Below are 18,051 nucleotides of genomic sequence, written 5' to 3'. Positions count from 1 at the left end.
TTGCAAAACGAAGGTGAACCTGAAGGCTGTGGGTTCGAGTCTCAGGTCCGGCAGGGATTGTAGGTGGGGGGAGTGAATGACCAGCGCTCTCTCCCACCCTCAATACCACAACTGAGGTGAGACCCTTGAGCAAGGCACCGAACCCCCAACTGCTCCGCGGGCGCCGCAGCAAAAAAGGCTGCCCACTGCTCCAAGTGTGTGTTCATGGTGTGGGTGTGTGTTCACTACTGTGTGTGTGCACTTGGATGCTAAATTCAAGAACTTGCAAAACAAAACAAAAGCAAGCAAACAAACAAAAAAAATCCTCATCAAACATACCTGAATAATATTTCTGTTTTATGTGCTCATTTTGTACTCTGCATCATTTAAAAATGAGCTAATAAATTATCAGCAAATTATAAAAGGTCAGCAAAACTCTCCCAAACTTCAAAGATTTGCAGAAAAATCTTGCATCCGAGGAGAAAACCTCTGCTGAATTAACACTACTGAACTGGTGCTGTGTGAAAAGTGCTGAAGAGAAACAACAAAAATCACAAACACAAAAAAAGGAGAGTTCCTAGCAAACTTGCTTACAAGTCCAAAACTTGCATGTGCTTTGTGGCCAGGACAGTGACAGTAAAGAAGCACTGTGTTCACTCACCTGCACCTGCTTGGCCTATTCCTCACACACACACACACACACACAGACGTAAGTAAACTTTGCACAATCACACATACATAAAAGTATGTTCGAAAACACACACACACACACACACACACGTAAGTAAAATCTGCACAGTCACACATACAAAAAAGTATGGTTGAAAACACACACACACACACACACTCATGTCATCCATGCCAAACTTTCCTTTCTACTTTAACAATGACAATAACAACGGCTGGGTGATTAGCATGTCAAAACATCTGGGCTCATGTTAGCTACTGTCTGCATGTTACACTCATTCGCCATGAGAGAATCTCCACAACCAGACACACAGACACACAATTTGAAATCCTGTAAACCCTCACAAACATGAACATACAAGCATGTACAAACACATGTGCACACACACATTATACTAATTCCACAGCTCCTACAGTCTTGAACCCACTGGCTGTTATACGTTGTTTTCAATAACACACAGACACAGACACACACACACACACACACACACACACCATAAATCCCTGTATGCGCCTCCGCAGTGTAAACCTAGTCTCAGCAGCACTGAGGTGATTGAGAGTGAAATTAATGAGTTAATGCTGCTCTAAATGACCAGAGTGAAGACTGGACTGTAGGGGAGGGGAGAGAGGGGGAGAGAGAGAGAGAGAGAGAGAGTGAGAGCAGACTGCTCTAACTGGGTAAAGCCTGAAGGGAAGTTGAAAGTGAGGACAGACAGACACACAGGGAGAGAAAATGAAAGAGAAAGAGAGAGAGAGATAGAAAGAGTAAGAGAGAAAAAAACAGGAGAGATAGAGAGAGAGAGAGAGAGAGAGAGAGAGAGAGAGAGAACTAGTGCTCAGGATGAATGTGTGTGGGCTTGGAGGGCGACCCAAATCCCTGTGCTGATTATCTAAAACATGTCACTGTAATCTGTAAAGTTCTCAGTGCTGGAGATTACATAATTTTTCTGTTTGAATGGATGGGCCAGGACCACTGTGATTCTCTCTCTCTCTCTCTCTTTCTGTGTCTCTTTCTCTCGCTCTTCTTCAGTGACATTAACATATTGATACAGTCTGCATGGTCTGGATCAGAGATCAGTAAATTACACAAATGGAACACTAGATTTTCACCCCTATTTTCTTCACTAGAACAACAACCAAGCAGTGCTAATGTTAGGTGAATTTGGAGTAGTGATTTTATACAGTTACAACTACTATACATAACTATACATAACAGTTCCTCCTTTTTTTTTCCCAGAAACCCTTTTCTGAGGCCGCACATTTACAGAGTTAAGGTTTACCTACATAAGCTTTAACTACCTGATAATTCTGACATGCATGCTGTAGGAAGGTTAGGTGACTGTACTGTACTGAAATATGAGTACAGTTTATTTGAGCTGCATAGAATTTTCTGGCAACAAAAAAATGTACAGTAAATCTCACAGATCATGACAGCTGCATGTACAGTATTCCTAACAGCTTCACAGAGTAAGAGGCTAATTTAGGAATATGTGTTTCCATTTCATCTTTATGACCCTTCATCAAGATGACTTACATTGCATTCACACCAGCAGAAAGAGCTGGAATCTGTGGTAGGGGACAGAGTCTGGACTGAAGTCTGGACTGACCTTCTCAGCCTGAGGCCACCGCAACCCCCACCAGGAAAAGTGGAGGGAGAATGAATGAATAAAAATGTAAACACTATAGAAAATAATAAATATAAACACTAGATGGGCACTATAAAACACTGCTGGATCATGCATCATCTATGCATGAATGATACTGTCTTAAATTATTATATTTACCATTTTCCATTTACTCATTCATACTCAGCAACCTCATTATCCTACTCAGGGTCACGGTCAATCCAGAGCCTGTCCTGAGAATACTGTGTGAGGAGGGAATACACCCTGAATGGGACGCTAGTCCATTAAGGCATTTTATCAACATTATATTTGTCAAGTTAGATAAGTTTTGAGTGTTGTGTGTGCGTGTGTAAAAAAGGACACATGGTGGCACTGAGGTAAAGTAGTACAGTGTGCAGATCTGGATCGAATATGGAGGTTGAAACATTTCTAGATCATTTAAGCGTGTCATTGTTCTAATGTGGAAGTTTTTTCTGCTGATGTAATGAAAACACTCTGTATCTATGTGGGATAGTTTTCTGGCCATATGTGTTTGGTTAATAACTTCAGAAAAATTGTTGGTGTTACTCCAATAATAAACATGCATAGTATTGTACAAGTGCAGTATTATTTTACTGACAGGCTACTCTGATCAAATGAACATTTCCAATAATGCAAAAAAAAACAAAAACACTTGATGTATGGAAACAGCAGCAGATTATGGATTTACGGATCTTTTACTTCATAACATGCAGTGTGTGAGCGCAAACATACGCCCATTTGTCAGATCCTGCTGGTGATGCTAGTTCTGTCCCTTGCAACATCGATGCTCATAAAAACAACTCAACTAACAGCTCTCTGTTGTGGAGAATCATCTGCTCGCTAAATATGTGAGTGAATGAGTTACAAGCCTGGTCCACAAGGTGTAAAAACTACAGACAGAAAAAAGAGGAAGTATGAATAGTTCTTCATCTGTTTTTTTTTTTTTTGGGGGGGGGGGGGGGAGTTTGGAACAAATATATCCCAAAACCAGCCATATCAAAACGTCCACACAAACAAAGAGGGGCAGTCAATAATGAGGTTCTGTCTCTCATCAAAAGTGTTTGGATATTAAACATGGTCAATGTCAGGAACATTTAAAACTTATATTGGAAGAGCTTAACAGTCTACAAATCTGTGCACATCTTGGGTGTAAAGTCACACCCACACAACTCATGGGAAAAATTCCCACTCACACTCCTGCATTCACTATACTTCTGAATGTTATCTCTCATTTATGGAAAGTTGCTTCAATGGAGAGAGAAAGAGAGAGAGAGAGATAGAAACAGAGAGAGATAGAGAGAGATAGGGACAGAGAGGGAGATAGAAACAGATAGACAGAGAAAGAGAGACAGAGAGAGAGAGAGACAAACATACAGACAGATAGGACAGCCCAGGGCTCTGTATTACATTTTTTATGGCTTAAGTCAAGCTTAATTAGTCTTGGGCTCTTGTATCACAGCCTGATAATCTGTGTCACTGGCCATTTCTCACTGTGGCACACACAGCCCATGGCACAGCTTAGTATTATAGCTGACGGAAGATCACGCCTGTATAGATTCACTCAGAGAAGAAGAGAAAGAGTTAATGAAGTGGACAAGTGACTTACGTATGTATTTAAGTGTGTAATAACCACAAAACACTGAAAGACAGTTGTCCAGTACCAACAACAACAAAAAAGCAGACTAAAGTACAAAGTACATAAATATGAATGATACTTTTTGTTGAATTTTTTTGGTTGTTTAATTTTTACTTCATCAAGTGTCTCTTTCTTGCTAACATGTGGCTAACACACAACAGGGTCTGGAAAAGCAAAGTATATTCCTTATAGCGGATTTGAAAACCAAACAAAACCTTTGAGACCAAGTACAGTTACTGCCACAGATACATAGCAATTTGAACCACAATTGCTTTACATGTCACTATTACCCAGTCTTTACCTCAGGTACCCAGATACAGGGTGAGGAAGGTGACAACATTCTGTTTGAGAAATCTTCAGAATATCTGAAAACCTTATTCACATACCAGTTCATTTTGTCAAGCTGATGTGATGTCATTTATGTAATTCTCATTGTAACCTACGTACACACATTTGTTACTACCTCTTCATGACCAAAATCTAATAATAACATACAGTGTGAGGCCAGATGTTACACACCCACAGGTTGTGACCCTCTGCACTTACCTGCCAGTCTAGAGTTCACGTAAGGCGGCGAGATGCCATCATGTGACCCCAAGTCCCGACCAGCCATGTGAGAGTATTGAGAGCCGTCGACATATATCTGTGGCAATAAAAGTGAAAGGTCAGCAGAAGTCAAAACATGATAATTCAGGCCTTTTAAATTCCTGCATAAGAAATTAGCAGCAAAAGATCATTTAGCAATAAATGATGACATAAATTGATGCCACAGATTTTATTCAAACTCTAACACTGTCCTGACTAACTGTCCTTGACACAATCACTTCAGGTCTTCATGTGTTACATGTTAAATAAGGAAATAAGAACACACAACACCTCCAAGAAGAATGATGGACTTGGTTGCATTTTTGCTTAATAAACACCTCACACAATCATAATGTGAATAATGACATTCTGTGGCATTAAGTGAGAGATTGTCAATCCAAATTTATTCAAAAAAAAAAAAAAAAAAACTATTAGATGGTCTTATGGGAGAGTGATGAAGGTTGGCGCTAATGTTAACATTAACACTCTAGTACATACTGCAAATCTCCCAATTATAATCTCACAGCATTAGCTATTTTAAAAAGCAGGCATGAGAATTTTTTTCATCTGTGATGGATATTTTCAGATACAGACAACTACTTAGTAATGATGAATTACTGGGGACAGAAAACTGTACTGGAAACCTTCAAGAAGGCAAAAAATTTGCTGGATTATTCAAGAACTTTGTAAATTATCAGTCATTGCCAGTTTACAACCCTTTGGTGATGTCATAAATTAAAAAAAACTTTAATTTTAATTAAAAACATTTTGATGAGTAACTAGCTAAGATAAAAAATACCATATGTAAATCCTCACTTTTATTACTGAAAGGTTTGCATGTACGCCTTATAGCGTGTCTATTAGCTACACGTTTTCATCAGTAAACCAAGCAGCATAAAAGACAAATTTTCCTTATCCATGCACTTGCTGCTTGATCCACTTATAGTGTTATTCATACAAGTCAAATTAGCATGCGCAATTTGATTGAGAATATAGTGTCTATTTAAACACAGTATTGAAAGTTGCATTGATCTTTCAATAACTTGACCAAATCCAAAGTAATGCACTCCATGCCGTACGACAGAACGATCTTCAATAAAACAAGATTTAGCCACAGACAAAGTGTGACTAACATAGTATGTGTTACTACTGTGAAAACAGTACTCAGTGTTTTAGTACACAGTAAGGCACACAGTTATAACTTCTTCATGCTGCTATAACAGATCCATGCAGTAGACGTTTTGCTTAGCATATAGCCTGTGGCTGATAGCTTTGACTCTCAGCTATTAGTTGAGGTGTTCCTTGCTACTCGTCTATGAGTGCAACGATGGATTGCTGGTTCATGTTTGGATATCCCGAGTGACTTCCAACCATGCGCATTTCAGCAACAGGAATCCGTCAATTCAAAAAAGCAAAAAAACAAAAAAAAAACTTCATCCAGCAGTCCGAAAAAAAGCAAAAAGTCAAGTAGTTAAACTCGGAAAAGTGCTTAATAAGGCAGAGGCTAATGAGTTCATCCTTTAGTGCGCATCAGTGTCACAATTCTCCATTTGCATTAGCAGAAAGTGCTTGGGTAGGCATGTCCTTCACCTCACATCTCGAATTTCTGCTGATGGCAGACATGCTTTTACCTCACATGACCTTTTCAACACAACCTCTGAACTCGGCAGACAAGCCCGTCAATAGAGAGACAAACCAATTCGGTTCAGAAAATAAAAATAAACATTACTAAGCAGTTGATACTAATTATGTACAATAAAGACAGAGCTCAGGCTGTCTCGCAGCACAGGTTAGAGTAGGAAAATAGAATAAAACACATGCACCAAATGGAATAGTAAACTAAGACCATAGACAGAAAGATAGACAGGGCTATATGCAGATACACAGATAGACACCATAAGAGATACCATCAAGACAGACACTACTGCAGTCCAATTAAGTTATATATCATTAAAACAAACTACATACTGTCATTCCTCTAACTAAAGATGCAATAAATGAATCCTTGAGGATATTTTTTTAATCTCTGTTTCAGAGGCTGGAGTGTGGGACGTATTAAGATTGAAGTACACCTTATATAAGTGGTATTTCATGACAAATAGACTACAACCTTGTGTTGAACGATACGATATGCCATATCATTGCACCACAAATAGAAAGATAGATACACTATATGACCAAAAGTTTGTGTACACCTGATCATCACACCCATATATGCTTCTTGAACATCCCATTCCAGATTTAGTCATTTAGTCATTTAATAATGACCATCTCAGAATGCAAAACACATCAGACCTTGAGGTGGATGAGCTACAACTGCAGAAAACCACATCAGGTTCCACTACTCTCAGCCAAAAACAGGAATCTGAGGTTATCATGGGCACAGACCTATCCAAACTGGACAGCTGAAGACTGGAAAAAGACTAGGTGATATCTTTTTTTCTAATCTTCAACTATCCAGTTTGGGTGAGCCTGTGCCCATGATACACTCAAGGTCGATGCTTTGTGCATGCTGAGATGCTTTTTCTGCACACCACAGTTGCAAAGACTAATTATTTGACTTCCTATATCCTAGTAGCTCAAACTAATCTGGCCATTTTCCTCAGACCTCTCTTATCAACAAGGCAGACCCACAGAACTGTCGCTCACTCAATGTTTTTTGTTTTTCCCAACATTCTGTGTAAACTCTAGTGACTTTTGTGTGTGAAAACACGAAATCAGTATCTGAAATACTCAAACCAGCCCACCTGGAACAAACAACCATGCCACGAAGTCACAGAGCTCACACTTTTTCTTCATTCTGATGTATGGTGTGAACAATAACTGAAGCTCTTGACCTGTATCTGTATGATTTTTTTGCATTGCTCTACTGTCACATGATTGATGCCTGATTAGATAACTGCATGAATGTGTAGGTGTACAGGTGTTCCTAATAGAGTAGACAGTGAGTATATAGTATAGTATAGATAGATAGATAGATAGATAGAGACAGACAGACAGACAGACAGATACCTTTGTTACGCGGCTGCCATTTCCCCAGGACGTTGAGCTCAGTCTGTCTTCCACAGCTGCAAGAGGAAAGAGAGGGAACAGATCATCTCCTTAATCTTAATTATGGTTGCATTTACACAGTTAAGCTGTGGCACATGTTAGTGAGTATTTCTCATCAAAAGTAAGTGTGTGTGTGTGTGTGTTATTAACAGTTATTTGCTGAGAATTAGTGTATATTGTATTCTTTAATCACCTTCAATACATGAAATAGTGAAACACTGAAACATTACATTCATGTCTTTATCAAACATGAATCCTGTATGGATATTTCTCTCTATCTTGCTGTCTATAAATCTTCAGTGTAGGAGTGTTATAATGCACATATTAATATACATTCTTTTCTGTCACAGGGTTTGCGAGGCAATATGAAAGGTGAATACAGTTGGATTTTATGCTATATCATAAATACTTTTTGCTATCAGACATACTGACCTCAACTGAAAAGGCAACCCTAAAAGAGGACTACAAATGCAGGCAAAAAAATCTGTTCTCTAACCAAAACTATTTAAAAGATGTTGAATAGATGTAGCTATACGGTTTTGCATTCTGATGTCATATTAGCTATAAGACAGCAGGCTCACGAAGCAGAGCATCTGTTAAGCCAAATTCAGTCAAATCTTTTTTACATTTATGGTTGTAGCATTTGGCTCTTCAACACACTAAAGTAAGTCTTATAGAGCTCTACGCTGTGCATGTCACACTGTATTGATTTCACTGAAACACTCAAAGCTAGTTCTTGCAGTTCAGGGAGAACACAGATGCAGAAAGTACTTAATCGCTTAACAGTGAAACACTGAGCCAATGCAGTAGCAAGCATCAGTATCTGGGATATCTGTAAGAGGTAATGAATGGATAGTCGGGAAAAAATTATATTTAACATAGCATGATCCATGGGGGGCACAGTGGCTTAGTGGTTAGCATATTTGCCTCGCACCTCTGGGGTTGGGGGCTCGAATCCCACCTCCGCCCTGTGTGCGAGGAGCTTGCATGTTCTCCCTGTGCTTCAGGGGTTTCCTACCCTAGTCCAAAGAAACCTTGATTGACATTTCCAAATTGTGTGTGAATGACTGTGCCCTGCAATGAGTTGTCCCCTGCCTTGCGCCCCGAGTTCCCTGGGATAGGCTCCAGGCTACCCCACAACCCTGTGTAGGATAAGCGGTATGGAAAATGGATGGATGGATAGTGTAATCTGTGTATCATTTCCTAAAGCAATTAAAAGTTTGTCCTGTTGGTGGCTGCACATGTGTTTGTGTGACTAATGAACAGAACAGTAATATAAAATAAAACATATAGCAAGAAGGGAATAAAGCAAACAGCTCACATCTCTAACCAGGAGTCAACTGTAAAGATTCCTCTTTACAACTCTACATATCATTTACAGCATTTGGCAGACGCCCTCATCCAGAGTGACTTACAATTATCTCATTTATACAACTGAGCAGTTGAGGGTTAAGGGCCTTGCCCAAGGGCCCAGCAGTGGCAGCTCGGCGGTGCTGGGATTTGAACTCTCAACTTTCCGATCAGAAGTCCAGCGTCTTAACCACTGAGCTACCACTTCCCTATACTGTAACCATATCAAGAGGAGACATACAAGATCATAAAAGTCATAGCATTGTCCCACAAGCGTCTATATTTCGCCAACATGAGTTAGTGCTAAGGAATTTTAATCAATAACACTGAATATCCTGTCTTCATTCAGTAGTTAAGACACAGCCAAGACACTGGACAAAAAGCCATTTCTTTGTAATGGAAATACTACACAGCTGCTCAACAGATATTTTCCCCAACACTCTTAAGAATTATGAAAACCCTTCTCTGAATTCTTGCTATTTTTGCAAGACTTTCAGTATTTATGTAAGCACTGTCCTTCTTTGCACTTACCTCCTGTGCACTGTGCATTGAAGACTGTGCATTACATTTTGGTCTATAAGTAAACAATATACTGCGATGCCACTCATTTGTGATCCTTGCCATTTTCTATTTGTGAACATGCAACATGCAAGTGAATGCTGGATAACAGGATAACATATTCAAATTCTAAATATTTGGAGTAATCGGACCTTGAATCAGCAATTTGACAGCCCAAGAATGTAAAGTAGATGGTTCTTACCATTTTTTTTTTTTTAAGGAAATATTTTTAAAAATTGTATAGCTTATAGAAAAGTCATGATTATGTGCAACAGTGAGGAATGCAAAGCATCCAAGAATCAAATACTTATAACCCTTTTCTACTTCATTATTATTGTTTCTTCAGTTTCCATACGTTGACTTTCTGTTGACAATGACAAGGCCAGGAAACTTGCCAAACCACACACACACCTGAGAGTAGTTATGGCTACCACACGGGTCTAAATCCAAGCTGTTTTCATGTTTTTAAATTTGTGAAAGGCAAAGCAGGACAAACTATAAAAATCCAGTAAAACTTAGATGTTACTCAGCTTGAAACTGGCAATGTCAATGCTAACTCACACTCCTTAGACGAGAGAGAGAGAGAGAGAGAAAGACTGAGAGAGAGATGGAGAGAGAAAGAAAGAAGTTCCTGTGATCAATATGCAGGTGCAGTGTTAATATTTTTAGTACTTCTCGTCTACTACTGAGCTGAATTAAAAGTCTTGGACAACCTGTTAAAGCCAATTCTGCGTGTGTGTGTGTGTGTGTGTGTGATACGCTGCAGCCTCTGTCAGGAGCTAATAAAGTTACAGTGACAGACGAGCCCATGTCTCTCGTGCAGATGAAATTAAAGCAGGTTGACATGAAACAGAGATGTATTAATGCACTTATCTCTGCCGTCACAAAGAAACAGACGCAAGCTATTTATATTACACTCATCCTTTAGAGGAAGCACCCTTTCTCTTTACTGAGTAAGACAGAAAGAAAGAAAGAAAGAAAGAAAGAAAGTGACAGAGAGAAGCAGTCAGCTGTGATGAGTTCAGTGTGCACTCAGCCACTGTGTTTTCATATGTCTCACACTAAATCACACAGATCTTAGAACACACATACACCTTAATTACCCTTTCTATATTATTCCATATTGCTGCACCAAAGAAGTTCATAAAGTGCCACCTTTGTGGCGGTTATAGAGCACCTGTCTGCTTACTCACACACACCCACACACACACACACACACCCACACACAAACACACACACTCCTTGCAGACAGCTATCTGTTATCCCTTGCCTAAATGAACCCAGCGTGTATGTCACTCTACTAGACAGCCCATAAACCTTTGCTCCTGTCTGTGTCTCTGGACTTTAATGAAGGACAGTGAAACAGTCCTGACACCACATACACACACACACACACACACACAAATACTTCCAAGAATTATTAAGTCAGTTATTTGTAAATTAAAACCCAAATCAGTACATACATTCAGTCCTCATTTACAACTCATTACTTTTTAAATTCTGTTGAAATACTAATTATTAAATAATAATTTCATTGCAATAAATAATTATCTCTTTTGAGTGACCTACTATTGAAAAGAATGTCACTATTTGACAGATATAAGCCAATTTTCAGTTGATTTGTTCACGTTTCTAGATGTTCCTAGTGGTCAAAAACAGGAACAGCAATATGCGCTAACAGACACCCATAGGGGCAGAATTTTCTCTGACCCAAGCTCGCGCTCTTGTAAAAAATATTGCAAAGATTGGGAGAGGGAAAGGGGGATTATGGAGTGGATAATTTACGGACATCAGTAATTCATGTGAAATACTTACGTCCCCACAAAAAAGCTGAGGAAAAGAAAAAAAAATCTGTCCTTTTTCCAGTGGCCAACTTTTTTTAGTTTAGAATGATATTACCTCAAACACAGTTGAACAAACGTATGTCTAAAACCACTCAAAACGAGCTACTAGACTGTAAGCTGGATGATTGTATGCTCTTGACAAACTGCCTATTACTCTAAAAATTCACTAGAAAGTAGCCTATAGCATAAAGCAATAGTGAGGCTATGTTGTTATTAATGTTGGCCTGTCCCACTAAAGTCTATGATAATGAGCTGCTGGTTTTAGCGTGGTGACACGCAGATACCACAAAACCTTTAGAAAAGTGTACGTAACCCGAATTGCTTTGGGCAAACATTTCCCCATGTCTGTTTTATCCTAAGTCATAAACAAGATTTCTATGGGAATACCCTTTTCATTTCCTACGCTTTGAAAAATTTTACTGCACATACCATCACGCCCGCAAAAGCGAAAAAAAAAAAAAAAAAAAGAATCGAGATAGACAGAGTATCCTGAAACAGAAAAGAGAGAGAGAGAGAAATGACATATTCTGCACACCTGGTAGTGATCTGTGTGCGGGACGTTTACACTAAGGTGGGATGTTTTGTGATACTACCACTACTGACCATTACACTGACCCCTAACCACAAGCCATGTCGAAAAAAAAATCACTTTCTGTGATAGCAAACAAAAACTAGAGCTCGACTAAAATGCGATTCAACATTATTAATTAAAGCCATATCAAAATTCTTCACACAGAATCTAGGCCTGTGTCCCAAACACTACAGTTCCTTTCTTGTTAGCGTGGCGGCCACTTAAATGTTCCAAATGGAAACGTTCCAGAAACGTGTGTGTGTATGTGTGTGTATATACATACATACACACACATATATACATATACACACACACACACACACACACACACACACATATATATATGTATATACATATACGCATGTATGTCTGTATCAAATTTTAATAGCATCCTTCTACTTTGCAGTGTGATTGCAACGCTGCATGCAAAATTGTAGGAAAAATAGTTTCTACATGGATTTTCCTGCTGTTGCCCCATCTGCAAAAATCTGACTGTAATGGCTATATAACTTCATATCGTCCTGTAGCCAGACAGGAAGTGACGAATTCTGGACAGGGAAATAGGCCTATTGGGAAGATATTTACGTTTCTGCTAAACTTTCTTGAAATCACACTGGAAGAAAAATTAAGCTTAAGCAGTTTTTAGAGTGCACACTCTAGCTTAATTTTGTTCATGCTTTCCATTTTGCTCAATGAAAAAATTTTGTTTGTTTTCGTCCCCTGTAACTTTTCTAATCCCTGATCATAATTACTGCTGTGGAATGTTGATGAAATAAGTTCCTGTTATTCCTTATGTTATAATAGCTTTAAACAGTTGTTCCCTCATCAGCCTCTCTTTTTTCTTTAAGTTAATAAAAACACACACACACACACACACACACACACACAAATCTAGAAACATAACAACAGTTACAATGTGTTTTTTTCCCTAGCTACTCCTCATTGTGGCAAACACTGCTTCAGAAACATGTGCATTAGTGAAGAATGTAATGCAATTAGTCAAAACAAATCCCAAATTTACATGGTTGTCCACTGGGCAAGCAACATTCCAAATTTGCTTGCCCAGGTGCAGTATCGTATCACACATCTGTGTGGGCCCCAGCAGCTATGAGACAGAAACCATCTTACACATACTGGCCATGGTCATGCAGAGGCTTTGTCAAGGTGGGGTATTTATGACATAGGAATGTCTACGAACTGCACAATGGAAGGCTTATGCTCGCGCACACACACACACACACACACAAATAGAATCAATGCATGAAATAAATAATAAAAAGACCTATTAACAGTATTAGAAGGTCAAAAGATCATTATAGTTTTTACTTTGAGTACAAACCAATTCATCCTGAGCACTTTGAAGAAAACCTCGACAAATGAACAGCCAGTCATGCTCGTGTAATAATGCTGGAATGGGATACGTTTAGCCTAATAATCACAAGTGACAATGGAAATGAGTGACTCATATAGCATTGTGTGGGTTGTCTGTCCCCAGTTTCTCCTCTCACAACTGTGAGTTTGTACTTGCTTTAGGTGACAGTGCATCTCAGTTTAACTGGATAATGAATACAATAGATAACAATAGTTAATAGTTTAATTGTCGCTGTTATTTGATTAGAGCTAGTATAAAGAGGAAAAGGATCCTCTCCGGCTGTACTGAGGGGAGAGGAGTGTGTGTATGTGTTTGTATGTAATGTCAAACTCTCCTTGTCACTTAAATACTGAAAAGTAGTCCCATCCCCCTATCTCCAACCCTTCTTCGCTGTGTCTGAGACCAGATGTGTACAGATGTTCAGCAGATTTCTTCAGTGGTGAAAGGATATGTGTGCGCGTGTGTGCATGTGTGTGTGTGAGGGGGGGTCCGAGAGAAAGATGGACTGGTATTTCTATACAGATGAGGTGGGGTCAAAAAAGAAGACAGAGATAAAGAGAGAAAAAATAAAGATGGGGAGAGAAAGAGAAAGAATGAGCACAGATAGGTTACAAAAGAGAGACAGGAGATACACTGACATTTAATCAGCAACATAAGGGCACGCAAACACACACACACCACATACAGAGATGCATATGTGTTGACTCACATTCAAACACACACACACACACATACACATAAGTCAAAACTGTCAGATATTCCTATCCTTGTGGGGACACTTGATTCGTCCCCATCAGGATATAAAAACATGCCCCCCCCACCACACACACACACACACACACACACACACATACACAGACACAGACACACACACACACACACACAGACACACAAGTGTCATTACACTCACCGATCACTTCCTCTGTGTAATACTAAAAACGGAGCTCAAATCAATGCCCAATCAGTCTGAGATCACCTTTCAACTCTTCACATTAATCAGTACTGGAACTACCACACACACACACACACACACAATTTCTTGCTCAATACACAATTGATGGAGAGAGTAAAAGTGTAGCTCAGTCTCAGCTACACCTGCTTCTGAAGTGAACAGTTCTGTAACTAGCTGTGTAAACTGATTTTTTGGTGTCAGGGAAAAAGTGAGATGCTCTCTGTGACTTTTCCATAAGACACAACATTATGCAGATGAGTTCAGAGGAGAAGGTGCTGCATATTCCCTACTTCATTAGTATGCTCTCTTTGCATTGTAAATAACTGCAGCATGTGACTCACCTCCTAAACGCTCTCAGATACGTGCGTGTATGGCCTTATGAACATCACAACAAGTCACCGTAGTCCGATCTCACCAGCTGTTCTTCTTACTCAGGTTTAAAGAAGTTCAATTAAAAAGTACTTATAGTAAAGGCAGTCCGCTCGGCTGCCATCTTGGCAATGCAACTGCGCTGTTGTTGTTTTCAGTCATACAGGACCTGAATGGGGTGAGATGCATAACGCCAACACCAGGTATTTCCTGATCAGGATAAAACGAAAGGTTTTCCAAAAGAATTCTGAGTTTCAAAAAGTCAGAACCCTAAATACAACCAAAAAAATTAAATCTGAAAAAATGCATTTTTTATGTAAATTTGAACAAAAATGAAGCATCTGAGATTCACAGGGAATAGGAGACCCTTTCAGAGCAGTGAAACAAATAAAACAGTCAAAATTGAAGATATGTATCATAATGAGGTTTCTAAAGTTTTTATGTTGTACTAAAATAGCTAGTTTTGTACAGTAATGTTAAACACTTGATGACCAGTGTATCTGTTTAGGTAACCATCTAGCTAGTTAGGCTATGGTAGCGGTAGCTCACTGTCAGGTGTTAGCAGCTAAGAGCCAAAGTTAGCTGCTTAATAAGAATTTAGCTATTTCTGTAGAACATAACATCTCCTCATTTCAAACCTCATTTCGTTTCATATATTAAATTTTTACTCTTCACAAAATGACTGTTTGGCTAAATGAAGAATTCAACCACTCTGAAAGCATCTAATTTTCCCTGGGAATTCCTCGTGCTTCACATTTAGCCTAATTCACATAAAATCTACATGTTTGAGATTTAAATTTTTCAGATTTGTATTGAAGTTCTTTTTTAAAATCTCAAAAACGTAAGCTGTAATTCTGAATGTTTTTAAAGGCAAATCTTATGACAAGCAAATTCAAAACAAAGAAAAAAATCATTGTTAAAATGTAAATATTTTAAATGCACCACAAAAAATTCTGTCACGTGTATATAAATTAAATATACAAAATTCATATTCAAATACTTTTGTCAGCTTCCAAGCTCCAAAAGCAGAGTACCATCATGAAAAGTTCAAGTCAAACACACACAGGGATAGAGAGACCTGAACACACTCAGCCTGTCATTATTTATTAGAAAAATCTTTTTTTTTTTTTTTTTCTGGTACACCATATCACACCTTCTCCTTATGCACAAACTTTTACATCACAGCCAAACGCAAAATCATTTTTAGGGATTTTTTTTTCTGTTTATTTTTTTTCCTTATGCACAGAGACAAAGTTCATATAAAAACAGATGGATGGGAAAAAAAACACTAATTTGTTTTAGAGCCAATTAAATATTGATCAGTCTTATAGCTGGGGAAATTCAGCCCAGAACAGGGACGCTGGGAAAAGATGAAAACACATCCAGCGAGCTGAAGTCTTAACCTTGACCCCTACATACTGAGTGAGCTCAGACATGACTGAATGATGGAGAGCAGATGAATCGTGGGGGGTTTGGGGGGGTGGGTGGTGGGGGGGAGTGCACTAGACACTAAAGGGAAGGAAAGTTGGGCTGCACCAATGAGCACAGCAACTGGTGTCTGCTCTCTATCGTTCCTCCTCCCTCCTTTCTTTCTCGCTCTCCCACTCGTTGTTTTTATTTCACTCTGTTTCTCTCTGTCTTAACTAGAAGTTAACTAGCTCTTCTGTTTACTGCACTTCATATGATTTTTTTTATAGCAAACACACACACACCCACACACACACCTTGCTATAAATAAGGCTGGTGCAGCTGGGCTGGGCAGGAGGACTAAACTGGCTGCTGACCTGTTTCACAGACACAGGTGCTTCATCTTACACTGAGCACCAGAGCACAGGAATGCCAACACACACACACACACACACACACACACACACGAGCGAGAGAGAGGGAGGGGGTGGGGCGGCAGATATAACAGCTCCATCCACCCCACCTCTCGCTCTCTCTGTTTCTTACCGTGTCTGGAACCCCCGTGTCTTTCCATTCCAAGAGACAAAATAGTTGCCGGTATAAAATGTTTAACGTTGCTACACAAATCACAGGCCAATAGAAGAATGATCAAAACAGGCTTTTCACTTCTATAAAAACCAGAAAAAGATCTACACTGAAGCCTACATATCTTACAATTTACAACAAGCCAGGCAACAGCATGAACACTTTTGAAACAAGGTACTTTCTTTACCACTGTACCACGGTCGTTTTTAATTCTAAATTGGCAGAATTTTCAGTTTTTTATCAAGGACTACAGAGTAGAAGTGACTAAAACAAAAACAATACCCCATGATAAACACTGCAAGATGTGTAAATAAAGGGAAAAGGCTATAAAAAGGTCAAGCATACATTTAAAAAGGTCCACAAGTTCTTAGATCACTTCTGAAGTCATTGGTTTAATTTTGATAGCAACCTTGATCAGTCAGCCAGCAGTTCCTACGTAATCATGAAGCTTAGTTGTGTTTTTAATTGTTTTACCTTATATCGGCCTCTGGTTGTAATTTCTGTATTCTATATTTATACCTCGGCCCTGCTGTAAATTTGGGCTCACATGTGTTTCCCACCACTTTTTAGTCTACACCTGTGTGAGTGTGTTGAAAGCGAGTGTGTGGGAGTACCTGGAGTTCTGCTCTATGTTATAGTGTTCTGAGTTTTCCATGTAGCGTGAGACTTTAATGGTCCAATAAAAATCCCACAGCTCTAAGGGGGAAAGGTCTAACACACAGAGGTCTCACACAGCCACAAGTGCACTGAAACGCTTGTGCACATAGCATGTACGCTCATTCAGTAACACAGAAACATGCTGTCCACACTCTCTTTCACACATTTACACACACACAAAAAAAAAAACAAAACACAAATTACAAACCACTCAAAAACTAAAATATAAACATCCTGTTTCTAAGCATAAACACGTCCAGAATAACATCTATTTTGTTCACTACTCCACACACATACTGAAAGACATGGCTGGTTATCCGAGAAGCTCCTCACTTTGCGCCATTCTTCAGCATTCCATCATTCTCAGTAGTGTGTCAGTGGTAAAGTGGAGGGGTATTGAAGTGGACGGGTGAAAGGTTACACTTGGCGCAGATTTTCCCTGCAGTGCCAACCTGTTTAGCACACCAGGTGTTTAGCAGGACCGTGTCTTCATTTAATCTCCTATTTTTAACTCCTATTTTAGATCATTTAAAGTCCCTCTTGGCCCGTTCTCAATGTGACGACTATGTCCATACTGAAATATATACAGTGGGTACCACTGAGACCTAAGTCTAAGACAACTAGTGAAAATGCATTCTTTTTCAATTTAACACAAAGGATTCCATTACAAAATGATATTATCAGCAACTTCAGTGAAAAGTAGAATCTTAAAAATATTTACATGAATTGCAGAATTTCTTAGTATCTGGTATGTCCTCTTTTTGTTTTAATGACAGTGTGCACTTGAGCTGACACAGACTCC

General features: G+C 39.1%; 1 protein-coding gene across 11 annotated transcripts in view; it reads right to left on the bottom strand.

The window, feature by feature from the left end:
- Positions 1-18,051, bottom strand: part of LOC113535549 (transcription factor 4) — a 158,050-nt gene that overhangs the window by 101,354 nt on the left and 38,645 nt on the right. For all 11 annotated transcript variants that reach the window (XM_026928930.3, XM_026928932.3, XM_026928935.3 and 8 more), the window contains 2 exons: positions 7,546-7,601; positions 4,495-4,591 (listed from right to left, as the gene is read on the bottom strand). In XM_026928930.3, the coding sequence (XP_026784731.1) occupies positions 4,495-4,591; positions 7,546-7,601 (153 nt within the window). The remainder of the gene's footprint in view (positions 1-4,494; positions 4,592-7,545; positions 7,602-18,051) is intronic.

Source organism: Pangasianodon hypophthalmus, chromosome 15 (genome assembly GCF_027358585.1).
Source record: "Pangasianodon hypophthalmus isolate fPanHyp1 chromosome 15, fPanHyp1.pri, whole genome shotgun sequence".
In the NCBI taxonomy this organism is placed as follows: domain Eukaryota; kingdom Metazoa; phylum Chordata; class Actinopteri; order Siluriformes; family Pangasiidae; genus Pangasianodon; species Pangasianodon hypophthalmus.
The sequence above is the reverse complement of the archived record's forward strand: the minus strand, read 5'-3'. Positions and strand labels throughout refer to the sequence as shown.